The sequence below is a fragment of the Rhinolophus sinicus genome, chromosome 15, assembly GCF_057876585.1.
Source record: "Rhinolophus sinicus isolate RSI-liver-muscle chromosome 15, RSI-T2T, whole genome shotgun sequence".
NCBI classification, from domain to species: Eukaryota; Metazoa; Chordata; class Mammalia; order Chiroptera; family Rhinolophidae; genus Rhinolophus; species Rhinolophus sinicus.
Genome location: NC_142515.1, coordinates 4,646,715 through 4,674,490, shown reverse-complemented (window position 1 = coordinate 4,674,490; position 27,776 = coordinate 4,646,715). Strand labels below are relative to the sequence as shown.

Genomic DNA, 27,776 nt, shown 5'->3' with positions numbered 1-27,776 from the left:
TGAATACCTTAGGAGCAGGTGATTCCATGGTGATGAAATTGCAAAACGGCCAGCAAGTGGTCAACTCGCTGGAAATCTGCAGCTAATGCAGGCGAGTGTGGGTGTGAAATTGTGGCAATTACATTGCATCACGGCTGTGCAAGTTTCTGCTGCATTCATTAAAATTTGCTCTCAGGATTGGTAGTTGGATTGTGACATCCTGATGGTCCCGATAAAAAAGAAAAGATAAATAAAAGCAAACGTTCACTCTGTGCCACAGGGAACCACAGAAGAGCTGCACTGCAATGAGGTTGGATGTGCCTGTCAAATGTCATCTCCTAGAACCGCAGCCGCACATGAATCAAGGGCTCTCTCGGGAGCACAAGGCCTGCGTCTCAAGCCGAGAGGAGGACAGGGCAGAGGCTAGGCAAAGTGCAGGCAGAGATGGGAGCCTGACCTTCAGGGAAGCAGGCCCCCCTTCTCAGACTCCCGGCCTGCTAAGCACCCACCAACACCTCTGGACAGGAGTACAGGGAGAGACAAGAGGTGCAAATTTGGAAGTCAAGTGAGAGAAACAAATCCACTGCAGCTGACTTAAGACAGTAGAAGCCGAGATAGAAGGTCCTCGGATGAAAAACAGTCAGGAAAGCGCTCGGCCAGGATGAAGCATTAATTCCTGGCAGCTAAAGAGCCAGAGGGGCCCCCAGCTGAGGTGCTGGCTGGCTTCTCTCCCCTCTGCCAGCAGAGCAGGACCAAACGCCCAGCGGAAGTGTAGATCCAGCAGCTTTCTGCCAGTGGCTTGAAGCCTTTGTTAGCACAGCCCAGAGGGCGTCTAATGGAGAGAGGGAAGGAGCCCCTTCTGGCTGTGACTGTCACTGTCATCCTTGGTGTGCTCCTATAGGCAGCTGCAACTTCCTAGATCCGAAAGGACTGGCCTGCCTCCCCCATCCGCTCCCACACACAGGGTGAAATGCAGCCCAGGACCCACATCTGTAATGGATGCCCCTATGTTCTTCCAAGGGTTGGCCCAGGGTGGAGGCAATGGGACACAGCGTCCTAACAGAATCCCTTCGGTATCTGCATACTGTGAGAACAGGCACACAGAACAGGCATGCATACACCTGATGGGAGTTCCGGCGCCAATTTACTGCCACCTGGGCAGCCCACGCAACCTTGCTGACAGGAAGCTTGCCCCACCTGTCAAATGGGTACAGAGCAACTTGCAGGAGTTCAATTAGTGTTTCCCATCCCTTGCCTGGGGACAGGGACAATTTTGGATTCAGAAGTCACGTCAGTTTTAATGGGCAGCAGTTGTGGGGTTACACCCGTGCTCCTATGTCCTGCAGCAAGAGCCCTGTAACCATCTGAGAGTCAGTAATCTTGAGGGGCAAAGCCTGCCAGAGCACCCCAACAGGGGCATTCCTTTTATAATGTACCAAATGCGTATGAGACCATCTGCCAATCAATGTGCTGCTGCATTTCACACTTTGCAGAAACTGAGAGTCCCAGGTATGGGGGTCTGATTTACCTCACACCTCACGGCCATGTGCAAGGGTGTACTTGAGCCAGCTAACGGGCTTGTGAGAGACACATGTGTGCATCTTGTCCCAACTCTGTGTTCAGTGGCATCGCCCTGATAGCTTGAAACCTGCCACGAAGGGAGTATTTACACTACAGAAAGCGGCACAGACTACAACTCGGCGACTCCCCCCATGGCCTCCCCCACTGAGCTGGCTGCTTTGAAGACCGCCCAGCACACGTCCAGGCACTGCTGTGCACTCAGTGGACAGCTCGTCCAGCAGTGCAGCTGCGTGTGGCCAAACACAGGGGACCGGCCCGCAGCGCGCCTGCCGCGTGCCTCCCGCTGCACCTACCATACGACAGAATGGGCTCTGCGGCCCCAGCTTTTGCCCCAAACGCAGTGAAATGGGGTCAGGGCAGCGCACGTGGGGTCCTGCCTTGGCTTTACCAGGGTTTAACCGGGAGCCTAAATTGCCAAACGCCAGGCTCCTGCTCATAGATGTGCAGCTGTGGGTCTCCTGGGCCCATCTCCCCACCTGTCAGATGGGGACAGCCATGTCGCTTCCATACAGCGGGGTGGCAAGCATTAAATGCGATCATGCATGTAACGATGTGTAGGCCAGCACTTGGCACTGATGGTGGCGGTAGAGGTGGCCGCCCTGCCAGCCTGCCCTGCTGTGGCCCCTGTGAGCTCTGAACACAAGAGCACAGCCCAGCACCTCCCGCACCCTGTCTGTGCTCATTTGCCTGCAGTGAAACGACTTGGTCCTTAGAGCAGAGCAGCAGCTGCAGCAGCAAATGTGCTAAATGCATATCCCACCATTCATTCCACCAACAGTCCCCATTCAGGACCAGCCACATGCAGGCCCTGCCTGTGAGTGACTCACGAGCCAATGCAGGGGACAGTGGAGTTCGAGGCAAGAACAGGAGACACGCGTGTGCGTCTTGTCCCAACTCTGGGACGAGAGCTCAGAACAGGCTTTCTCAACCTCGGCACTGTTGACATTTGGGCAGAGCAGTCTCTGTGGTGGGGACCGTCCTGTGCACTGTGGGTGCTCCAGCACCCCCGGCCTCTCCCCTCTAGGTGCCAGCAGCTCCCCACTCCACCCCAGTTGTGACAATGAAAAACAGCTCCAGACATTGCAAATGCCTCCGGGGGGAACAGACTCAATGTGGTTGAGAACTGTGCCTTAGGGAGAAATCGATCTTCTTGAGGGGCTATGGGGTCAGGGCACAGGGCGCCTGCACCGCCAGGCTCTACAAATCAGCCTGTTCAGAAGAAAACGGAAATGTGTCACCAAAGTGTCTGCAATGACTTTGCTCTCCAAGCCGAGCATTTGATGTCATCGTTCAGCTTTGTAAACATCCTTGTGAATAAGGACAAAATCCCCACCAGATTTCGGTGAGCATAAGGAGGGGTCCAGAGGCAATGACCAGACCTGCCTGAAGGCCCAGCCTCAGAGGCAGCTACAGGAACAAAGTCCCTCCACGGGTGTCCCCTCCTCCCTCCGTGCCAAACACAAGCCAACAATCAAAACTCACAACTTTCAGTGAGATCAGAGCCTGGCTTGCGGGGGGCCCAATGGCACCTGGCTCACGCCGGCAGAGCAGCAATATTTACTAAATGAATCCCCCCCACACTCACTTAGCAGACAAGGAAACTGTGGTCCCCAAAGTGACTTTCCCAAGGTTGCAGAACACGTAGCAGCCAACTAGGGTAAGAAGTGAGAAAAGGAATAAAGACACCTGATGGTCCCCACAAGCACTCCCCCAAGCGCCGGGACCAGGCTGAGGGCTTTGGAAATACAGGATCTAGTCGCCAGAGTCTCTGTGACCTTGGCATGGGGTCATTCCTGCCATTCTACAGGGTGCGACTTTGTCAAGGTCCCAAAGCCAGAACATGGCAGAGCTGGAAACGGGACTTAAATAGAGCCCACACTGCTGACCCCAAGTCGCAGGACTTCCCACTAAGGAAAGAGGTAATGGGCAGGTGGGGCTCGATGGCAGGAGGGTCACTTACACAGGAAGCCTCCGAATTCAGGTGTGTAACACTAACCAACCGTCACTCTAACCTCTGCCTGAAAGGGCTTCCACATACATTTGTCTTCAGTGGGAAAGAAAGGCCCACCTTTCGGCCTTTCACATCCTGGAGAAGTTCACTGATTGAAACCATAGCAACCTCCTCATCTCAAGAAGGGGTAGCCAACCTTGGCCCACGTCCACTCGGGCACGCAGATTGGCTTCGTTCTTCTTTCCTCTGCCTCCCACATGTGTGCCTGTGACTGCTAAGTGCCCTTCACCCACCCTCCCCGCCCCAGTTCATCTGATTAAATATAAAAATAAAGACCTCTTTGTGTTGACTCAATTACAAGTTTAGGAATAAGACTCTAAACCCAAGGTCTATATATATATACATATAGATAGATATAGATATATATACAAATATAAATGTATATTTGTATAGATATATAAAACTTTCAAACTCGTACATCAATTTGCTGTCATTCTTCCTAAAAACAAGGCACTTGTAGAAACCCCAAGCTCTGCTTTTAAAATTGTCCTTCTTTATTAGCATCTGAAAAATCAACATGTTTCCAGCAAAATGGAAATTTCTCACTGCTCAGTGCTCGCGGGCCCTGCAGTGGGCTGGTCCGAGGAGCTTCAAAACCCCCTGTTGTTTGGACAAATTGAAAACAGAAAACAAAGGGATGGGAAAGAAGACAGCCCCATGCAAGCAGTCCGTGAGCCTTTGATGTGGCCCGTGGCCACACTCCTCTCAAGCTGGTCCCAGCAGCCAGCTCCTGTTATTGTGAAACTCAGACCCGAGGTCACAGCATGCAAGCCAATGCACCCAACAGGGGAGGAGCAGCCACTAGGGAGATGCTAAAGTAAAGATTGCCCCTCCGTGTCTGCCTCCCATTTTCAACACTCACATCGGACACCATCGCTCTCTGTGCAGCTCTGTGTATTTTCACACTGCTGCAGTCATTAGTTCCTAATTCCCCTCAATAGAGCTGGGAACAGACAACCAGCCACTGCAGGACCGAGGGGCAGGCCCTGTAGCCAAAACCCCCGCCTTCAAGCCCTGTCTCCGGCGTTTTCAAAAGAATAACCTCGGGTAGATTATTTCACTTCATTCTGATTTGGTTTCTTTACCTGTTAAATATTAATGACCGTCCTACCTACGTGATGGGGTTATAGAGTAGATCAAATGGAATATCTGAGCTTGAAAGATAGCAAGCCAACAATTGATGTTGCTCATTATTTTTTTTTTATTCAACTAATATGACTTGAGGGCCCCTCTGTGTCAGGCATTATGCTAAATGCTGGAGATAGAATAGTGAAGAAATTGGACTGAATCTTTGCCCTTCAGGAGACAAAAGAGGGGGGTGCTAAATCATAAAGAGTTACTTTTGAGTTTCACAAAGTTCTAGGACACAGGACAGAAATAAAGGATGCGAGAGGAGCCCTGCTGGGTGGGCGGCCAGCGTTGTCTCCTGGAGAGACAGGTGAAAGGCAAGAAGGCAGCAACCGGCAGAAAAAGGGTGCAGGGCATCCCGACAGGAGGCCGCAATCTGGGCAGACACAGCACCTTGAAGCAGAAAGGACCCGGGAGATTGAGGGTCTGAGACAACAGGGCCCGGAGCTGCGGGGCGTAGGGCAGGGAGGTGATGTTCTCAGAAAAGCACTTCTGCTCACGTGTGGTGAGCGGGCCTACACGGGGCAAAGTGCAGGCAGAAGGACCAGCTAGAGAAGACACTTGGGAGGCAGGACAGGCAGGAACGGTGATGGAGCACATGCAGGGACGGACTTAACCATGACCTCTCGGTTTCCTGCAGAGGCAGGAAGTCCGGGGAGAAGGCCTGGGCGGAGGGAGGGGATCACTTCATTCCGACATGTGCAGACTGAGATGCACAGTCCCGTCCCACACGGCACTGGGTGGACGCCTGGCTGCAAGAGAGTGGGAACCTCAGCATGAAGGACAGGGTTACACCCATGGGAATGTGTGAGAGCCACCCCGGGAGAGAGGACAGAGGCCAGCAGAGTCGGGGCTGCGGTGGACAAAGGAGACTCACCAGCAGACACTCAACAGACAAGGCCGGTGACATGAAGGAAACTAACAGGACATGGGTGTCCTTGAACCAACAGCGCATGCTCTGCCGCTAGGAGGCCAGGTAACATCAGGACAGAGGTGCTGCCGTTCTTGACCTTGATTAGAGCGAAGGGCAGACTGCGGCGGGTAGGGAGTGAGTGGGGACTAGAGTGTGCGGTGCAGGCACTGGAGCAACGCGTCGAGGAGGAAACCGAGGACCGGAGTGGCCTCTTGAGAGAGACCATGGTCAAGAAAGGGTATTTTAAGATGGGACAGTTTTGTACGCTGATGGAAATAGTCCAGGAGAGAAGAGTCGACTGGTATTGTACGAGGTGCTGTACGAGGGCTGACAGGAGGAGACATGCTCTTGAGAAGGAAGAGGGCCTGAGCACAGAAGCAAAGTGGAGGGCTGGCCCATAGGCCTAATTCTGTGGCCACGGAATGTGGTTTTCTGTGCTGTGTGACAAATAACCGTCAACAGCGCCCCTTAAAACTGCACGGGTCTATTACCTCACAGTTCTTGTGGCAGTTGGGCAGGACTCAGTTGGGCTTTCTGCTCAAGGTCGCTCAAGGCTGAAATCACGCTGTCAGCCAGGCGGCTCCGTCCCCTGGAGCGCAAGGCGCTCTTCTGTGCTCGCTCAGGTTGGAAGAGAAAGGACTCACTTCCTTGCGGTTGTCAGACTGAGGTGACTGTTTCCTTACTGGCCATTGGACAGGGGTTGCTCTCGTCTCCTTAAGGGCAGCCGCCAGGTCCTCACTACACGGCCCTGCATCTCCCATCAGCACAGAGGCTCCCTCACGTTCAATGTCTCTGACCCTTTTAAGGGCTCACCTGATTGGGTCAGCCCCACCCAGATAATCTTCCCTTTGATGAAGTCAAATTCAACTGATTAGTAGCCAATCATCCAATCATGGGCGTGAAATCCCATCCTATTCACAGGTTCAGTCCACACTTACAAGGAGGGAATTAGAGGGGCATGAGTGCCAGGAGCAGGGAATCAGAACTCTGTCTCCAAGGGCAGAGGGGAGAGATGGAGATAAGCAGCAGCATATTTAGAGGCTTAAGCGCATGGCAGACAAGAGATTTTCTTGTCTGTTTCTCAGTGCCAGGTGAGGCAAATTCATCTGCCGAGAAAGTGGGAGGAGAGAGCATGGGGGTGAGGGAGGGGGTCAAAGAATAAAGCAGGAAGGAGGAAAGGCTAGGCTGCTGCGAGGACTGCAGAAGAAGACGGGGGCGGGACCAGAGAGAACTGGCAAAGTCAGTGGGTGGCACTTACCGCCAGCTGGCTTCTCCAAAGGGAGGGAAACCAGTCTGGGAGTAGTAGTGGGGGTCAGAGGGGATCACGGACACCCCCTAGTTCCCAGCCGGGGGCTGGTGGTATAGGAGAACAAGCATGGAAACGGGAGCAGAAGCCAAAGGGGAGCCATGGGAAGGAACCAGTCTGTGAACCCCTGGGGCTCTGGAATAACAAGAGAACCTGTTCTTTGCCCAGCATTTGATACAAAAACAGCAGCTCTTCCTGGGGACCCTGGAGATTCCTGCCTCTTCTACTGCCCCGCAAATCCTTATAATAAGCTGTATGTGAAGGAACTTGCGTGGGTCTCTGTTTCTTATAACCTGGAAAGCCCACATCCCAACCCGTGCCAGGCTCTGTGCCAGGCTCAGCACAGAGGGGCTGACACACAGGTCCTTCCCTTGAGGATTCCAAAACCTGATACAATCCCACCCACAGATAATCAGTGCACCAGTCAGACCCAGACAGATGAGGTGGGAGGGGGCCGGGGGGGTGAGCCAAGTGTGTATCTCAGCAAAAAGTTTTGAAAATAGGAGTGAAAATAAAAAAAGTAATTAAACGCAGAGGGCAGGGTGAGCAGAGAGGAGGGTGTGTCTTGGGAAAAAGACGAGAGGGCAGTTTATTGCAGGTGTGGGGCCTTATCTCGCAACACAACCTACTTGGTTTCTAAGGCCAACCTATGCTAATGGCTCCGAGTGTTACAAACCCTTCGCCAACCAAAACAACATCACAAAGGACAATCCTGTGATTGTTCCCGCTCAAATCAACTCTTGGCACGGGACCACCAAGTTTAGAAGGAGCCCCCAAACTCCCAAAGTATTTCTGAACTACGCAGGAAGCAGATGTGTCACTTTCAGGCTTTTTTTTAAAAAAGGGGAATGGAAAAAAGAAAAAAAAAGGCTTCTTTTTTGCAGGCAACCCAGCACATGGCATGGTGGCTGTACTACATGATTCACTGTAATCCTCGTGACACAGAGGGAACAGCACACATCTCAAAGAAATACGTCTTTAAAAATTAAATAAAGCAAATGCTCTCCATGAATCGGGTCTCCACTGCACGCCAAGGTCTGTACTCATCGCACGCCCCTTCCTGCTTGATTGCAGACCTGGCTTGTGCTGCTTGCGCGCCGAGTCTTTTCATTCCCCCGCACAGCACACTTTACGCCTGCAGACTCAGATGCTCCTCGGGGCATGCCTTCATTAAGGTTGTGTCAATCAGTGGAGAGTTATGTGCATTTGCAACAGCGCGGTGCACAGAGAACTTGGTACACTGACTGACTTCCCACCATGCCGGCTTGTTCAGCAGCAATCTGATGCATTTAAATGGACCCCTAGAATCTATTATGACCCAGTTAGCACAGTTTTATTTCATGCGATGCTCAATGGCTTTTAAGTGATCAAAGGAGTTACTTTAAAACTTAATTAGGAAAATTTAGAGACTACACAGGATTCTTAGTGAATTTCTGGAAACTCTGGAATAATGCACTGATATTCCTGAGATTTATCTAATGGAAAGCCCGAATAGGGTTTTTGGAGCTGTTGTAAAGTCATCCTCAAGGGTACTGTTTCTTACAGTTGCACTGAAGGTATTTCACTGAAAAGAAATAAGAAACCAAACAAGAACGCAGCGGTTCCTGCAAGAGAGAGAAGCGAGTCCCCATTATGGTGTGACTTCTCAATTCTTTGGGGAGGTCCCCGAGTGTCCTTTCTATTTCATTATACTGGACACAGCTCTGTTCTTTTCCACATTTCCCATCTCTCTCAGTATTTCAAACTAAAGTGATCTTATTTAAAAGCAAAAAAAAAAAAAAAAAAAAAAAAAAAGTAAAAGTATTTGAGTCACAAGAGAATCTCTATCAAGATCCCAGAAACATATTTTCCCAGTGTATGCCCACAGCGTCTCCGCAGACAGCAGTCTCCAGTGCCACAGCCATTCCCTTTCTTTACCCAAACCCATCCTTGGCTCTCAGCTTTCTCTACTGACATTAAAATAGATGTGCTCGCCTGCAGGGAAATAAACGTTGGGTTTGGCTCCGGTGCCTTTTAAAGGAGCCAGGTCAGAAATGTAAAGGCAATTAGAAGACTCAGCTGTGAGCACAGGGAACCCAGCAACTGACCCGCGGCGTCCCTCTGGGAACTGAGGCTTCTTATTGCAACGAGGGTGAGTGATCACTTTTCAGAGACGGGAATCCCACTTTCACCCCACGGGGGCTCCCACAACCTCATGCAAGCCCAGGGGTGCCTGAGACTCACCAGCGTGACCACTCTTCTCAAGAGGGCTGGCTCGGAGCCCCCCTGGAGCTGGAGTCACCCAGGACCCACGCAGTCGGGAACCCGGGAGGCCAGGCTGGACAGGCAGGGCTGCTCCTGCTGCAGAGACTCTGTCACCTGTTGCTGGGCTGCAAGGAGGCCTCAGGGCGTCCCTGCACCCTGGGAGGTAGGACTTGGCACCTGAATAATGAATGTGCTCTCACCTCCGTCATTAGCATTCCAGTCCAAAGACACAGATGAACCATCCATTTTTATTCCTGGCTTTAAAGGAGGAGCACAGCCTCCCAAGATGAGGGAGGTGGGGCCCAACTGGGATTCACCCTTAAACCACCAGTTCCACAGGTGTGTGGGGGGTTACCTAGGGCGCCAGAGATCAAAATCCTCAAAACCTCAGGTCTCTGGATGCCAAACCCAGAGAGGCACCGAGCACTCAGCAGCAGGCCTTCGGGGCCCTGCACCCCCTCAGAGGAAGAGCTGGAGAGGGTGGCAGCAGCAGGACGGCCTCCCAGGGCCTTCTGAGCAGCAACCTGCACTGGCCTCTGGCCTCAGTAGCCTCAGCTCCGGAACAACCCATAGCATCTACGGTCACATTACATTTTTGCAGCCCCCCTGCACACCAGGGCCTTCCATGGTCCGACGGTGCACCGGCCTTGGACTCTCATCCATGAGCCCCTCTCTCCTGAGCAGACCCCTGCTCTCCCTCCCCCACTTCTCTGAGAAGTCTCAGGGAGAGCAGCCCCTCACCAACAGTCAGTCCCCCAGAGAACGCTCCAACCGATCAGCTCTGCTGATTGCCTACCTGCCCCCGGCACCCACACATGTCTGCACAAGGATCCGTGCAGTTTTATGTGCGGTTCATTAAAAGTTAGAACAAAGTCAGTTCCGTTCTACGGGCAGGCATCTAGCGCCAGCTGCCCAGGTAGCCACAGAACACCCATAGCCCTTCTTCTAAGGAAGCAGGACCACCGGGTCAGACTGATCAAGCATCTGCACACCGGTGTTTCAGTGAGATTTCATTCTGAAAGGGTTTCACAAATCCATATTTCTCGATGCAATTTTACACTACACAAATTTCACTGAACTCTATTCAAATCAGAGACTGTTTGAAACTTGTAAAATGTTTAGCAGATATTATTCCTAGCTAGAGAAAAGACAGGAACAACAGAAGTTCTTCAGGAGCAATCTCTTCTTGAAATCTACCATCATTTTGTTGCAAAATATTTCCCACATAAATATACATTGGTGAAGTAATGGGGGAAAAAAGAGACAGTTCTTACCGCACTCACAGGGCAGGCCGTGTCCCAGGTACCTCCGGGCATTCACCCACAGTCGTCCTTGCGACAGCCCCCCAGTGCAGGGTTGTTTAATAGCCCTCCGTTTTACAGACGGGGAAGCTGAGTGCTTCAACAGCTGCTCAAGACCACAAATCTCTTCGACGAAGCCGATGAGACACAGACCCAGAGGCCTGGTACCTGTGCTCACGATTCCACCCGAGAGTGATCTCCACACCCACAAGCCTTTGGGTCTTGACGCTGCGTCAACATGCCTTTCCCGGGCCATGGCCGATTTCCTAAGCGTGGACACCTGAGCGGTGGGAATTCACCTGTGTACTGGCTAGCATCCTGAGTCTTACCTAAAAGCTACCAAGGAAGAGGGGTGCGTGGGAGCTTCGTTCATGGAGAACAGCAAGGGGAAAGCCAGGAACACCTGAGTTCTACTGCAGGGGCCCCGGGCACCCTGGCTCTCTCCTCCTGACACCGGGATCTTCCATTCTTCTTTGGGATCCTGTGAGATCTCTCTCTTTTCTAATAAATCTGCTTTTCCAAAAGCTAATTTGAGTTGCTTTCTCTCACCACGATGAAAAAAGCTAAAGACCAGATGCACACCTCTCCTTCTCCATAGCATAAACAAGAGGGTGTGAAGGTGTGTGTGTGTGTGTGTGTGTGTGTGTGTGTGTGTATTCAGGACAGATTTCTGCCCTCCTTCTTCCCACCGCGCATGTCTCCCTCTGCCCCGCCCACAAGGGGCAGCCACCTTGTCAGTTTGCTCCCACGTTGTCCTCCCTATTTTTTCAACAGTCATGACTGACAATGACAGTTGTCACAAGAGGCATTAATTTACAGTACCAAGGCAAAGCCACAGGTGTCCAACCAGAGAACTCACTCACAGCTTGCCTGAGAAATAACCCGCTTAGCTAGTTGCTCTGCAGATTGGAAAGCCCTGGGAACACATGCCAAATCTGCTGCTGCCAGGCTTGGACCTACGAGGTCAGCTTTCCCGTGCCTCTGCCTTACTTAGCCCCTTTGACAAAATGGGACTAAGAGGCATATTCATGCTGAAGAACTCAAAGGAACGGGAAGGAAAAAGCTATATTATGGTGAGAATTCCAGCCCCAGAGTTTGTTTGACCAGCAGGTGTGCACCAGGGGAGAGTAGTCAGAACCACTGTGAGCCATTTTCCTAGCAGCGCGTCCTTGAGTTGGGACGGCCAAGAGAGAGGTGCTAGAGATCTGACCGGTAGTGATTCCATGCTGGTCCATCCTGCCACAGTGCCTTCCCCCTGCCCCACACGGGCCTGAAGATAGTCTTGGGGGGCCCTGCACGAGCTCCTCCCTCATATAGATCATGTTTCCTCTCTTTTCCCTTTATAGGGGGCAGACCTTTGCCTTCTGTCTTTTCACAGGCTGTCATCTTCTTCAGGGCCTGAAACTGATGTCCAGCGTCTAAAATGAAGAGCAGCTCACATTTGTCAGTGTTACACATGGACTTGTTGTCACACGTCGCTGCATACAATGTGATGAACACCTTCCCCATATTTTGGTTGTGAATCCTGTACTTGGAATATAGACTCTTAAAGCAAAAACCAACAAAACTACGTTTCCCAGCATACTTTGCTGCTAGGCTGCAAACATGTGACTCGGAGACCTCCAATCAGACATGCCCCTGCGGAACTTTGGTTCAGAGAGCAAGTACAGAAGGAATCTCGTGAGGCCCTGTTGCTGGGGCACAGTGGTGGCATCCCAGTCGCAAAGGGCAATGTGATTCTGAGATTGGCAGCAGTGGTGCCCACTTCTGTTTGTATCAGGGACAGAGGGCTCCAGGCAAGGGGCGTAGGGATGCTGTGGCAGGGACAGCATAATCAGGCATGGGCTGCAGTTCCTTTACCAGGTCACCTTGCAGTGGCTCGGGAACCTGTTCCTGGAGTGTAGCCAGCTCTCCGGGCCCCTCCAGCGATGTCCCTCAATAAGTCCCCTGAACTAGCAGCAGGGGACTTTGAGGTCTGCAGCTAAGAACACTGGGCAATTCCCCGCGTCTGTGCTGAGTGTGCGCTAAGGACAATTTAAAGACTAGGACTGCTCTTTCACTGCTCCCACTTCCTCAACGGCGTCTACACTTTGGATCGGAAGTGTGCAGTGCCTCCCTTACTCTGCTTCCCTGAGCGAACTCTTTTGATTTCCTTGTTCCTTTCCTACAATTCAGACGAAACCTAAGGACACTTACTAAGGCTGCAAGGAAGGTGTGCTAAAAAAAAAAAAGGGGGTGTGTGTGCATGTACACATCTGCTGAAAACACCAGCGTTTGCTGTGAAAGTATCTGCTGTCATCTCGTAGAACAGTGAGAGGGGCTGGTGCCTGCAGATTCCCCAGACATCTCCATAGTTAAACATAAAACAAAGCCCCTCGATTTGTATGAGAGAAGTGGGGGTACAGATGGAGCAACATAACCATGGAAATGAATGAGGGGATGTGTATCTTTCAGTTTGGTTCTTCTTATTCTCTTCTCGGGATTACATTTATTTCGTGTTTTCTAAACATCATAAAAATGCTGCAGTCCAGAGATGCAAGCAATATTCCACATTGCTTCCAATGAGCTGCAGGAGTGAGCCCAAGGTCTTGAAATAAGATGTGTGTTGGACCACTTGAAACTTGAAAGCATGCATCACGTACCACTTGGAAGGAGGTGGTGCTGCCAGAACACCACAGATCAGGAGACTGTCCCCTCAGTGGCTCAACGTCATTCTTTACAGGAGGGTTTCTCAACTTTGGTTGACACTTGACATTTGGCGCTGGCTATTCCTCAGTTGTGGGATCTGTCCTGAGCATTACAGGACATCTAGCAGCATCCCGGCCTCTCCCCACGAGATGCCAGTAGGACCCCTTTTCCCTATTGAAAACCAAAGATGTCTCCAGATATCACTGCCACAGGATCACTGGGGGGCAAAATCAGCCCTAGTTCAGAACTGCTCAAAATCTGTGATTTTGTGAAAAGGGGCACAACAGACCACTTTGCCAAATAGAAGTACAGGAAACACTGCACTTTTGTGTGAATGTGTGTGTGTGCGCACGAGTGTTTTAGCTTAAGGAATGAGTTGTACATTAAATCTCAAGGTACTTTTCTTTTATTTCTGAAACATTTAGAGAGGAAACATCATTAATAAATCTAATACAAAGAGCTTGAAAGTCTCTCATCCTCAAAAGTCATCTCCCTCTATTTGAGATACTATATTGAAAACAGACCCTAGGTTGTATAAAAAATCCTTTATCCAACTTTCTATTTCAGGCTTAAAAATGCTGCATTTATATTCTTACTTTTCATTCTGTGTCATATTTATGAGGGTGTGCATTAGCAGTTTTGTTCTTTTATAGAATCGTTTCTTGGCATTATTCTGCTCAGACTTCAGCCGGGCCTGGTGGGCAGCTTTTCTCAGCATCGGGAAGGAACTGTGCCCTGGAGGGACAGATGACGAAAGCTAGCCATGCATCCAGACTCACCACAGCTGGCCAGCGTTCCTGCGCCCAGCTCTGTGAGCTCTTCCAGCGTTCAGGGGCCACCAAGCACATTGTCTCAGGAAAGACAGCCCAGCTACCCACCTCCCCAGAGCCTAGCAGGCTATTGGAAATGATAAGCAAGATTGGATAAAAATTCGGTGCTCTGACCCAGAAGGGCACCCCTCCCCCAAACAACAACAGCCGTTCTGCAGGTCTGTCCAACACCCCCAGTGAACGTCTCCATCTGGCATGGGGTCTAGGAGCATGAACTGAGCCCTATGTGTGCTGTTCACATGTAGGGAGTATCAAACGTAGCCCACCTGGACCTTCCCATCTATAGGAGACAGCCATCGTTTTGGGTGGCCCCACCATGGTAACAGCACAGGGACCCCTGCTGCCCCCCACCCCGCCCCGCCCCAAGAATCCAGCTAATTTGAGTGGCTGACACTCCTGGAACCTGGAGGTGAGGGGCCAAAAACCACTGTTATGTTTTAAGATTTTAGAATTTTATTTTATTTTGGAATTTTAGAATGTTGTTACTTTTTAAAGAAGTTTTCACAGTTCTCATGCCCATTTGTCTCAATCCCAATGATGTCTGTATGTCTTTCAGAAGTTCCCTGGGTGGTTCTAACAAGCCTTCCGTTCCCCTACAAGTACACACACACAGCCCAGGTTGGCAAACATTGGTGGAGCCCTGGAAAGTCTGAGCAGAAGAACAGACATGGCATCAGATTTCTATCTGAGAGATGTCTCCCTAGCAGCATAGAGGACGGAAGGAAGGGGCCCAGGCTGGAGGCAGGATTCCTGATGGAATGTTATTCTGCAACGGTTCAGGGCAACATTAGTGAAGGCGGGAATCAAGGTGATGTTTGAATCCTTGAAGACGGGATTTGAGCATTGGAAGAAAAAAGGAAGGAAGAAAGCAAGGGAGGGAGGAAAGGAGGAAAGGAGGAAGAAGGGAGGAAAGAGTGGAGGAAGGAGGGAGGAAGGAGTGGTCAGACGCAGCCTATGTGGGGCAAGTACACAGCGAGCATCCCCTTGGGCTAAAGTAAAGGATTGAGAAGTCGGAGACCAGACTGGAAAGGCATATTAGTGCCGGGTTAAGGACCCTGGACCTGCCGTTATGAGCTGGTGGCCCTCCAAGCAGGGTGCCCAGACCACAGCATCCGCTTTAGCAGCACACCCCAGGAACTGGATAGAAACACAGACTCTCAAGTGGCCGTGCTCTCGCCCCGGACCGGAGAGCCACCCAGCCTTGTGTGAGGCCCAGCAGCCTGAGTTCTGAGAAGCCCTCCAGGTAATTCTGATGCTGCTGAAGTTTGAGACCCACCCCCGCTGTGAGCAATAGGGAGTCAGGGAAGATTCTCCAACAGAGAAGTAACTTAACTGGCCTAAAATGGAGGTGACTTGTTGTGGGGGCAGAGCCCCAGAAAGTAGTTTACAGGCTCTCGGCCTCACGTGGAGGAGTGCTGGCTCGGGTAGTAGATGGCCGTCAGCTGTGGCTGATTGGCCATCAGCTGTAGCCAGTTAGCTAATTAGCCGCCAATATAACTGCGGAGAGAGGAAAGAGAGGAAAGAGAGAAGAATGGGGGCTAGCTAGAAGATGGCGGCTGGGCTGGCAAGTGTGGATGGCGGTTTGCGGACAGTGTGGATCCAGCCTCCAGTGAGAGTATAGTGCCGCCAGAGAGAATACAGTGGTGTGACTCCCCTACCTATGGCTCCGTGGGTGTTCCTTTTCGGCCTCACCGTATCCTGCGTTTTTGTATGGGGAGCGGGAGCAGAGACCCTGCAGGCCTCCCTGCACGACAAATGGCGCAGCGAGCAGGGTCTCCCGCATGACACTTGTTTTCTCCAGTCTTTCACAGTTAAATGGTAAATTCAAAGTTTACGCTGTTTCTTGTCCTAACTCCATCCCTTCGCTTTCAGTAAATGTTTTCTAATACTCAGCCTTAGTTATTTCAGGAACAGTGTTGTTGCTGTAATATTTACAATGCAGAAACACCTTCCCAGACCGATATCCAGGTGTGATGAGTAAGAGCTGCAGACAATCTGTTCAAGGGGCACAAGCCCTCAGGATGCTGAAAGCAAAGCGCTTAGCCTCCCCCAGCAGCTGCAGCCCATAAAGCCTCAGCTTTAATTAAGCAAAAGAGAGGTTTGTGGAGCCCGGATGGAGGTGGTGCCCCCCACAAGGTGCTGACAGGAGAAACTCTGAGGGCCTTCAGCGCCAAAGCGATGCTCCTTTGTGAGTAAATTCAGGGTTTCTGTGGCTGCTGGATACACCTTTGACAGCCTCCCTTCATTCACAAAATAACAGCTGAAAAGCAGGTCAGGAATTTGCTGCCCAGCACCTTCTAAATGGCCATTTGCATCCATTTCATTTCTGAAGGTCTTTGCCATGAAGGGTGTCATGCAAGGTCTCTAGTCCCGCTCCCCACATAAGAACGCAGGACATGGTGAGGCCAAAAAGGAACACCCACGGAGCCATGGATAGGGGAGTCACACCACTATAGTCTCACTGGTGACTGGGTTGGAGACACAGGAAGAAGGAGCCACACAATCCGCAACCTGCCGTCCGCTTCTCTGCCAACCAACCAACCCCTTGCTAACTGCAATCCGCTCTTGCTAGTTCAGCAACCATCCTTTTGTTAGCCCCCTTTGCTGCTAGTGTAGCCACGACAGTTATATTAGTAGCTAATGGCTCACTGGTTACAGCTGATGCCAACTAGCCACAGCTGATGGCCATCCAACCACAGTTGATGGCTATTTACTACCCGAGTAAGCACCTTTCCACGTGAGGCCGAGAGCCTGGAAACTGCACTCCTGGCTCTGTCCCCACAGTCTTCAATTTCATATGCCTGCTTTTGGAATATGCTTAGGAAACATTTTTTAAATTGAGGCTCCGGATCCCCAAAACTTAAGAGAACGAAGTGTCACATGTGAAGGGTGACAGACCTTGGGGACCTTCTAAGATCCTGGATAAAGGGGAATGGGTAAGCCTCCAGAGGGACATCGAAACACTGGTTTAACGAATCTCTTCAATTGTAAAATATGTGCTTTGTCCTGACAGTGGGGATTCTGCTCCTCTGGGACTTCCCACGCCTCACCACCCGCACCCCCAAACCTCGGGAATCTGACTCTGGACAAGAGTCCGAGATGAAGAGGTTTGCAGGCCAGGGCAGGGAAGGGCTGTGTTTGGCGTCTTCTGCCAGCAAGTAGACGAGAGCAGCATCAGAACAGAACCAGCCCGAAGGTGACTCCGCAATCATCCATTTCTAAGTCACACCGTTGTAATCGCTAAAGACAGACCAGCTATGAGGTTTCACACCTGGGGATGATGGAATGCACCGGTGATGTCACAGCCCAGTGACATCACAGCAGTGACATCGGACATCCTCACTGTTATATCTGATTGGATAACTAGTGTGTTAAAGCCTGGATGAGATCCAGGGTATCTCAGGGTCTCTGTGAGTCACAGCCTGGGAAACATTAAAACCCCACAGAACTTCAGGAGCTGACCAGCGAGGTGGCGAGCTGGTGGATTCTTGGATGCAATGCGCTATTTTGTAGTCACTGAAGTAAGCATTTACTAATTTTATACTTTCTCTTTTTGCATTTTGGTGCCAGTCAAATGATTTTGAGGGCTGCAACCGTTTCACAGCTCTCTGAAACGTAGGCAGGCCCTCAAGTACAAAGACCCTTGCCGGGTGTGACTGTGAGGCGTGTGGTACACGCTCACCTGTTAAGCTTCATGAGGAAATGAGCTGCTAAGAGGACACAGGATTTCCAGGAGGAGAAGGTGGCGACAAGAGATGGAGCTGTGTGTTTGCTACCCACAGGCGCTGGGAGGGTGGCGAGGAAATCACAGGGTCAGGGTCGCTCAAAATGTCAGGAATGGGTGTTTTCTAAGAAGTACATTATTTTAAAATTATTTCCTACCATACATCGTGCTCTCTGGTACCTTGTAGTCTTAAATCCCATTCTGGTTTCAAACATTGTGAGTGGGGGTGGGGTGGTGGTACAATATCCACTCCGGGAACAGCAGCCTAGGCGTCCTGGGCACGAACTCGTGTACCCTGAATCTGCCCGGGGAGGGTGGGGGAGGCAGCAGGCAGGGCCACATGGTAAACGGGGTCCCACAAGGCAAAGAAAGCAGGAGCGCCCCAAAGCAGGGTCAGCCTGCTGTGAGGGGCCGGGGGTGGGGGGACTGCTGGTGAAGTCCTGGGACCACAGCAGGGGACACACCCACGCCTCCGTTGATGGTCGGACAGGCCGCTTCACCAAGGAGGCGGCTCAGCTCTGAGGCGGAAGGATTCGCTCTGGGCACATTCCCAGGTGATGCGAGCGAGCTGCAGCTCAGCGTGGCTAGGAAGGGCTCGTTTACGTAAAGCACAAAAAAAGCCGGCCAGAGACAGAGATAGATCATATATGTCTAGGAGAAGTACACATATAGATCTGTAAGTGGCCAGAAGATGGATGAGGGGGAAATACGTGAAAATGCGAGCTGTGCGCACCTCTAGGGAGGGCGCCTGGATCTGGCAGGTGAGGGCTGAGTCGGTGTCCTCCCGCCGGCTCTGCATGGCTCTCGGCACACGCTCAAGGATGCATCGGAGGGTGAACCAGACCGAGAGGCAGCGCCCTCCCAGTGATTACATTCGGGTGGGAGGAGAGAATAAATGAACACATAAGTAAGTAACATCAGGGCCCGATGGAGGCTCTGCAGAGAATTAAGGAGGGTGATATGACAGAGAATAGCAGCTGTGGCTGGAGATGTCCTCTCCAAGCAGCTGAATGACAGTGAGGACGAAGCCATGGCAGGTGCATTGTGAAAGCATTCCAGGCAAGAGGGTCACCCAGAGAGCAAAGGTCCTGAGACAAGAAGAGGCAGAAACGAGACGGATGGGCCAGTGAGCGGTGAGCAGAGAGGAGGGAGGGAGAGAGGCTCCAAGAGGAGCGTCAGGGCGCAGCTGTGGGTGTGGATTGTCTTCCAAGTGACACGAGCAGACGCTGGAGAGTTCTAAGGTGGGAGAAGACGGACAGGATCAGGTTTATGCTGAGAAAGGTCACTCTGGCTGCCACAGAGGCAGGGAGCTAGACCCACGAGAATATTCCAGAAGCCCAGGAAGGGGGTGACGTGGTTGTGGAGGGGAGTGGCAGCAGAAGTGGTATAAAGTGGCAGGACTTACAGGTGCATTCAGTGTGAGATGTGGCCAAAAGGAAGGACAACTGTCACCCTTGAGTGGCAGCCTGAGCAACTGGGCAGAATGTTTTACTGGTGAAACTGACCAGACGACGGGGGTGGGGGGCGTGGGCAAGATGTGGAGGGAAAATCAACAGGGTGCCAGTGTGAGTTGCCCAGCGAGAGGAGACGCAAGTGGGCCGTCCTGTGGACAGGTGTGGGACACGGGAGCAGGTGCAGACGGAAGCTGCCAGTGCTCACTCTACAGCGACATGACATCACCTAGAGAGACGCAGCAGCAGGTAGGTAAGACGTTGGAGCTGGGGAGGGGGCAGAAGACAGAGAAGGAGAAAGGAGCAGCAGACGACTGAAGTGACCTTGAAGGCTCGAGCATAAAAGGGATCAGGGAGAGGGTGAGCCGTGTGTCACACATTCCTGAGAGGGGACATGATGTGGGAGAGATATGACAACACGAGCATCTCTAATGAGCTGGACAGCAGTGGTTTCAGGGGTGGGCGGAGACAATCTGGGCCCGAGTGGGTTGCAAGGAGAATGTATTCATGTTCTCTCTGCCGTCTAAAAGCCTCATTAGGGACTCCGGAAGCCTCGGGCCTTGTCTTTGAACTCTGGAATTCAGCCCTTACTGGACTTCCACCTGCACTTATGGTTGTTAGTGAGGCTGCAGGGATGCAGTCTTTGGAAACCAGAGCAGATGATTAGAATGTCAGGCTGCATTTCAGAAAATGGAAAAAAAATATCCTAATTGATACCCACGAAGCTGACCTCTGCTCCACAGTGATTGACGGACTGGGCTCTTCCACTGAGATTCAGAATGTGCTTGCGTAGCCTCTGGACAATTGCCACCCCTCCTGCCAAACCCATCTTTTCTCTTCCCTCGCCAGTGACAGCATCAGAAAAAGAAGATCTAAATTATTTAGCTTTACGGGTTGCCCATTTTCAATGTTTAAAATGCTGAAAAGACAAAGTGCAAATAAAGGACTTTGGAATCTCCAGCAGCTGCCAACCAGAGGCAGCGTGGGGGTGGGGCAGGGGAAGGTACCAGGTGGAGGAGACCTGGCTCCGGCTCCAGCTCTGGCACAGACTCACCAGGGAAAACCACAACCATCCCTGGGCCCAGTCTCCCCATCTTGTAACTCAGGGATCAGACAGAATTCTAGCATTATTAGATGTGGAACCCTTTGTTCAAATGAAACCCTACACAAAAGACCAATGAAAGCAGAGAGAGAAGCGGAGGGACATGGTTGAGTTGGGGACCATCTGGGGTCCCCCAGCCCCAGCTCATGTACCCCTTTCCACGACACATATCCCAGCCTGGCTCCTCACCTTGGGCGCAGGAAATCCTCAAGCTCATTGGACTATTCCATTTAGAAAACTGACCTTCAACCCTAACCTCATACCACACACAAAAATTCATTTGAAGTGGATAATAGACCTGAATGCAAAACCTATTAGGTTGGTGCAACTGTAATTGTGGTTTAAAAGCTTAAAAATAATTGCAAAAACTGCAATTACTTTTGCACCAATCTAATAAAACTATAACACTTACAGAATAAAACATAGGGCAAAATGTGTTTGCCTTGGAGTAGCAAAGATTTCTTAGAACTCCAAAACTACTGACCATAAGAGAAAAAAAGTGATAATTAAACTTCATCAAAATTAAAATCTCCTCCTATTTAAAAGACACCATTAAGTAAATGAAGAGGCAAGTCACGGCCTGGAAGAAAATGTCTGCATTGCATATTGCTGGCAAAAGACTTGTACCTAAATCATACAAAGAATTTTATATATCAATTAGAAGGCAGCTCTGTTTTAAGAAGTGAGCAAAAGGTTTAAACAAACATGTCATAAAGAAAGATAGAGCTGACAAATAACCAGGTGAAAAGAAGCTTAATGTCTTTATTCATCAGGGAATGCAAATTAAAACCACAATGAGCTATCACTAGACACCTACAAAAACAGCTTAAACTAAAACTACTGACAAAGCAAGTGTTGCCAAGAGTGGAGAAACCTGCACTTTTATACTTTGCTGTGGAGAATGTTAAGTACAGTTCACTTTGGAAAACAGCTTAGCAATTTCTTCTAAGGTTAAACTACAAAGGTTTACCGCACCACCTGGCCATTCCAATCCTAGGGATTTCTCCCAAAAGGAATGAAAATGTGTCCACAGAAAGACGTGGATGACAGTGTCCATACCTGCGTTAGTCACAACAGTGGGGGCGGGGGTCCATGGAACGGGCTATTACTCAGCAATAAAAAGGAGTGGGTGGGAGTTCTAGGGGAAGGGGTGAGCACGTTCATGAACTTGGGGGCGACAGTACATACAGTGTATTTGCGGAAGTACGTGGTGAGGGAGACAGAGTGGGGAGGACGTGAGGATGGAGAAGAGGCAGGCCAGGTGCCACACAGCCCTGGGAAGCATGCTTAGCAGCCTGGATTCATTCTAAGAACAGAAAAAATGATGCAGCAGACCAGCTGGGTCAGATCTGCATATTTAAAGCACAACTGGCTGCTGGGAAGAGTAAACTGGAAAGGACCAAGAGCAGAGAACAAGAGACCAACTAGGAGACGGGAGGTGATGGGACTGGGGTTAGGACGGTGATGAGAGAGAGGGGTGGGTGCAGTAGGGAGCTTTAATGGACAGTGTGAACGGAACTTGACAACCAACTGGATTCGGGGAAATGATCCTGCTTATCCCTATGGCATTTCATCTTAGCTTCTACCCTCCGTTCTGGGTTCTGTCCTCCGGCACTTAAGCCATAGCTCACCATTCTGATCAGGGTCTGTGGCATCTGACTCATTGCTGCAAATGTGGAAACAAGACGAGGTGCTGTGCTGCACGAGCGACACCCTCCTGCAGGCTGACCTGGAACAAGACTCGTCCCTCCCAGCGATGGATCCACACAGCCCACGTCCCCACCCTTCCTTCAAGGGTTTCAGCAGATACCTGGCCAAAGGCGCGGCATCCAGCTATCCTATTTCCATGGCATTCCTCTGAACTGGTAACAGAAAAGGAAGCAGAGTGTAAGACGCCTTGCTGTCTTGTAAATGCTCCTGGTCCCCTCGAGATAGCCAGGGACTTGCTTGTTCCCTGTGTGTCATCCCTGGTCCCACATGGGCTCTGAGCTCTGCTTGCTTCTGCCCTTTCTCCAGCAGCTCTGGCACTGAGTTGACAGAGCCAGCCACTGACCTCCTGGGCAGCGTGTTATCAACTCAGAGTAATTACATCTGCTGTGCTTTTCTTGGAAGAGAGCAAAAGAGAACAGGAACTATCCTCTTGACATCTTTTTCTTGAGCATCCTATAATCCGACCATATGGGGATTCATATCTTTGAATACCAAATCCGCTGGAAGCAGGTATTTAGAACAAAACCCACCTTGTCCTCCAGCTATGCCATCGAGCAGGTTGTGATTTAAGCATCCATCACACCTGTGTGGGCTCACGCCCTCTGCCAGCAGTCTCCTTGGTCCTTACCCATTTTCTGTGTCTTCCTCTACCACACCTGCAATTAAGCCACTGTCTTGGCAAACATTTCATTTGCAGTTGGCATGTGAGCTGCCTTTAGGAGGGCAGCAGTTCCCGGCTCACACTTGAGCATATTCAGCAATGGTATTTCTGAGCTGATTTCAGCAGCTGTCAAAACTAAGTGGTGAGTTCGTGGGGAGCATTCCCCTTGCTGGCATTGGGTGGGGAGGGGAAAGATAAGAACAGAATTCCGGTTTTCCTCCCTCCCTCCCCCACCTCCCTTCTCTTCCCCAGTCCCCCTCCCATCTTCCTTCCTCCCTCCCTTCCTTCCTTCCTTCCTTCCTTCCTTCCTTCCTTCCTTCCTTCCTTCCTTCCTTCCAATTAAGTGATGAAGAATTTGTTGCCTGTGACTGTTTATAATTGATCTCTGCTCTGTCTTCTAAACAAACCTTCAGGTGTACATGCTGGCAAATTATAGTTGCTATTTTGTAACAATTATTTAGAAACTTGAAGACATTTCTGTTGGGGTCAGGGAGCCCCAGGTTAGGCCTGTTTCCCCTTTCCTTAATCTCAGCTCTTCCTGGTGCACTCTCCTCTGCGCAGGAAGCAGAGCCGTCTGTGTACTACAGAACTGAGGATGCTGGGCCCGCTGAACGCTCACTCTGGGAAAGACAAGGCTGGAAGCAGCTCGCGGAGCCAGTCAGTGGATGGATGGGTAGCCCGTCAGGAAATTCCAGGAGGCAGAGGCTGGACGGGGCCCACGTGCACTCGTCCGAGACACTGGGGTGAACCACTCCTCTGGTTGCCCGCTCTGCTTTGTAAGGTTTTAAGGGCTTCACTGACAGATGGGTGCAGTTAGAGGTGGATTAGAAAGGTCGGTAATGGGGATTTGGGCATTAATCCTCCTCCATTTGTTAATATTAACCGGAGGGCTTTTTACTTTCATTATGCAACAAACTACTTTTTCAAAAGAGGAACCAGAGAAAGCAGTTTCATAGGGTAACATTTGCCTTGGTTTTTCCTCCAAGGAAAGCATTCTGTGTTTGTTTTATTCTCAGAACAAAGCTATATGATAGATATAAAACACAGGAGGAAAAGACTACCATTCACTTTCCCATTTAATTGGGGAGAAACTTTCCAAGTTCGAAGACATACGTGCCTATCATTTCCCCCAAGAATTTTCTTAGTGGAAAATCCCACTGCAGTCAGATTGTTTAGATTAAAGCACACAGAGGACTCAGGTAATGGGACCCAGGCTTCCCTGGTGGGGGGAGGGGTGCAGGTGGGTGACACTGCTGTGGCCAAAAGGAAGAGCTGGTGACCAGCTCACCACAGCTGCCACACTGAGAGCAGGGCTTCTGAGCCTGACGTCTTGGCTTCTCCTGGAAGCTGCCATGGGAAAATCTTCAGGACAATGTTTTTACCTCCTCTGTGGCCAGTCAGGCAGAAACTCCACGGCGCTTGGTGCAGACACCTGTGCTGAGTGCAGACGAGACCTCAGGGGACGAGGCAGACGCAGTGAGAAGCAGCTCAGGTTCCCGAAGCAATACAAATGCCAAGTAAGGAGCTATATGCCAAGTGCCTAGACTCAGGCGGCCCCTCACCCATCTAGGGAAAACTTATCTCATCCATGTTCTGAACTTCCAACAACAAATGGAAGATACCTAGATTCTCCTTTCTGTTCACACCAGAAAATGTACAGGCTGTATTGTAGGCCCAGATATACACTAAAAGATGGTGTGTGTGCATGTGTGTGTGTTTCTGCACGTCTGTGTTTAAATGCAGCATCTTAATGAAGGGATACCAAAGACAGGGGCTGTGTTTTATTTATTTCCCTAAAGCATCCTAGATGAGGCCTGACTCAAATAACCAGTTTTTCCAGTTTCTTATCATTTGGTGCATTTATATACAATTATCTCATTTGATATCAATGACTCTTATTCTTTAAAATTTTAATAGAATAAGTTGACTTTGCTAGTTATACCCTAGAATGCAAAGGCTGGATAAAGTTCCATGCTCTAACAGGCCCACCACACAGACATTCTTTTGGGACCCAGAATAACCCGAAACCCACTCTCCCAAGGAACCATGAGACATCTGATGGTGCCATGGCCGGCCCCGCACCTCTTGCCACGCAGGGAGCATGGCCTGTCCCGAGCTTGGCCACATGCCATCAGGGAGCAGGAAACCTCCACAAGACTTTCTCATAGCCGAACTCTTCTCTGTAACTAGTCTCAATGCCACAAAGTACCTTGTGGGCTGAATAAACACTGAGCAAGCACCTCACGGTAGGAAAAAGCAGGGCTAGTCACACAGCCATTTCCATGTCACTGTGCAAAGGTTCTCGTCACTGCCAGCCTCCTTGGGACCTCGGAGCCCCCGTGTTCCTCCGAGTGCAGCCCACAGACAGAGCTGCATGGAAAACATCCCCTGGATTGCCGTTCACATAGCAGCACGAGCCCTTTCGATGAATCCCATCTCTAAACAGAGGTATTACTCGTGCTCACCGTTTCCCAGGCTTCGAGCTACAGTGAGAGGGCCGGATGCACAGGCAGTGAATTCCTCCCTGAACCCCTCAGCGTCTTGGGTGAACAAACAGCTGTGAGCATAACAGTAATGATAATGGGAAAGGAAGCCCACGTCTACTGAGCATTTGCTATGCTCCCCGTCCTGTGCTTTCCTCGGAATATCTCTTCTCACATCCACACGGAGAGGCCCAGCAAGGACCCTGCTTGAAGGGGCTGCAGACCCCCTGCTCCTACATGCTTCCCTGGGGCACAGCCAGGCCCCAGGGGCACACGGCCACATGGTTGGAGCTACGCCAGTCACTGCTTTCCTGGTGGGCTCCAAGCCCTTGTCACTACCTGGGTTTGGCAATCGGTGTGCCAGCCAGTTTGCCTGCTGCTGGGAGCTGCTGGACCTCACTGAGTCGGGAGGTATCCTACAGGGGAGGTTGTGTCACAGTCTAATTGGCAGGTTTGGGGGGTTCCCTTTGGGTTTTTCTTCGCTGCATGTAAAATAATGGTGAATCTTCTAATTGGATCTTGGATTTAATGAAATATGGCAGTGTCTATTTACCCCACTGTAAATACATTCCAAGTAAGAATGTTTTAAATTTCAGAAAAACAAACAATGGGTAATGTGGATGGTGCCGCATCCACAGAGTAGGGACTAGGGGAGAGGGACAGAGTGGGGGAGGGGAGACCGAGACTGAGAGAGACTGGGGGGGGGTGGAGAGGGGGAAAAAAGGAGAATGGGGAAAGCGGGGGGAGAGAGAGAGACAGAGAGACTGGGGGGAGAGGGAGATGGAGGGGGGGAGAGAGAGAGAGAGAGAGGTGGGGGAGAGAGAAAGAAGGAGAAAGAGCTAGAGAGAAGGAGGAGGGGGGCGGGGGAGGAAGGGCAGGTTTTGGGGGAGGGTGTGGAGTTTTACATGAATCTCACTGGAGACACCAGAGGACACCCCAGCCTGGAGGTACAGATGGGGCATCACCCATGTCATCTGATGTCTTGAATAAGACAAAATACTTGGGTGTGACATCTGGCTGCCCCGACCTGCTAGCTGTGTGACCTTAGGTGGGCTCCTTAAGCCCTCCGTGCCTCAGTTTCCTTATCTGTAAAGGGGCTGAGAGTTGCACCTGTCTCCCAGGTTAGCATGAACGTTAGGTGTGTTAATACATGAGAAGGCAGTTATTCCCAAGTGGCATCCATCTATATTTTACCTATAAAAGCATTCTCACACTGCTTCTGGGCTGAAGAGACAGTCGCAAGAGTGGGGTTGAATCCACACAAACATTTGGATTTGGGGGTGGGGTGGGGAGCATGTGCTGGGAGACAAAAAGCAGAGAAGAGGGAATGGTGAGGGGACTGGACACAGGGACTGCTTCCTGCTGTTCTCCCCTCGCATTCAGAGTTGAGGTCAAGGGTGGCTGAGTACAAAGGTCGAGAGGAAATTAGATTGGAAAAGCCTGAGAAGACAGAAGACGGGGTGCTCGCGTTCATTTCCGGCCGACCATGGCTCTCCCGGTGGTGCCCAGGGCCTGCGTGATGTTTTTACTTCCACCCTTGCCAGGACCCCTCCTAGAGCCAGCCTGGGCGCCCTGGGGAAACACAGATTCAGACAAACCCTCTGGCCTCTCAGCATCCCTGGTGGCAGCCTGGCCCGGACCTTCTGCCTGACCGTCCCTCATACCTTAGCCATGGGGACAACGTGAACCTCTGTCACCTGGGAGCCTGCTTCTCTGCCGCATTTTCACAAAGAAAAAAAAAAAAGCCTTCAGGTTAAGCCTTCAGGTAATTTATCCAATATTTCTGCCTGAATGGTTTGTCTATCTTGCTGCTTCATTTCCTTTCTCAGACTTGATCTTCAGTTGAAGGGGGAAAAATACAAACCTATATAAATGCACCTTTTTAAAAGATAGACTATTGCTGGAGCAAAAAGCCTTCAGTCTTCAGGGAGAACCTCACCTCCAGCGTTCGAGACAGGAAAGATAGTGGACAGAACAGAAATGCAAATGCAGATGTGACGTCTTCCCCTCCCCCAGACGACTGGTGAAGTTCAGTTTAGGAGTTTCGTATTTCCTCAGAAGCCACAGACTGAGACAACTGGTTTTTACCACATCTCTCAACGTCCCGAGGTTCTGAAAGGCTGAAGTTCTGATAACAGACACACATTTTACTGAGGTAACAATTTGTCTACACTTCTCTGCAAGTTCCACCCAGCTTGAATTTCTTCAGCTACATGGATCCATTTTAATAAGAGCTGACAGTTTAATCAGGGACGATAAGGCGCATTTTCATAATAAGGCGCAAGAGGTATGCATATTTTTCCATAATGGATCTTGGGATTTGGTCACGTAGCCCCGGCATAAAATGTCACTCCTGCGTACCCTTTTGATCTGCTACCACACCAGGAAAATTCAGAGAAAGAGCAAAACAAGCTGTAAAAGGTTTTGCAATAAAATGGATTGCACATATTACAAAGAACTTGACTTTCAAATGAATGTTGCACCACGTTTTCAGTCCCGCTGATCACTTAATGGCCATTTTTAACCACGTAACTAAGACAGAAGAGAAGAATGCATTCTGAAAAATGGCTTCCTGTTTTTTCTAGGTAGAGACGGAATTTGGGCCAACAAGTCATGAATATGGATGACTGTATAAACCGTCCATGGAGCGGGCCCCAGGTGTGC

The 27,776-nt window shown here is 50.7% G+C and overlaps 1 protein-coding gene across 4 annotated transcripts in view; it reads right to left on the bottom strand.

Annotated features, from left to right (window-relative positions):
* The window catches only part of C15H10orf90 (chromosome 15 C10orf90 homolog), a 191,054-nt gene that overhangs the window by 103,769 nt on the left and 59,509 nt on the right, over positions 1 to 27,776 (bottom strand). The window contains exon 1 of one of the 4 annotated variants that reach the window (XM_074338814.2): positions 10,437 to 11,082. The exons of the other annotated variants lie outside the window; for them this stretch is intronic. Within the exon in view, the coding sequence (XP_074194915.2) occupies positions 10,437 to 10,719 (283 nt within the window). The 5' untranslated portion in view covers positions 10,720 to 11,082. Of the gene's footprint in view, positions 1 to 10,436; positions 11,083 to 27,776 lie in introns of those variants that run through there. 4 annotated transcript variants of the gene reach the window in all.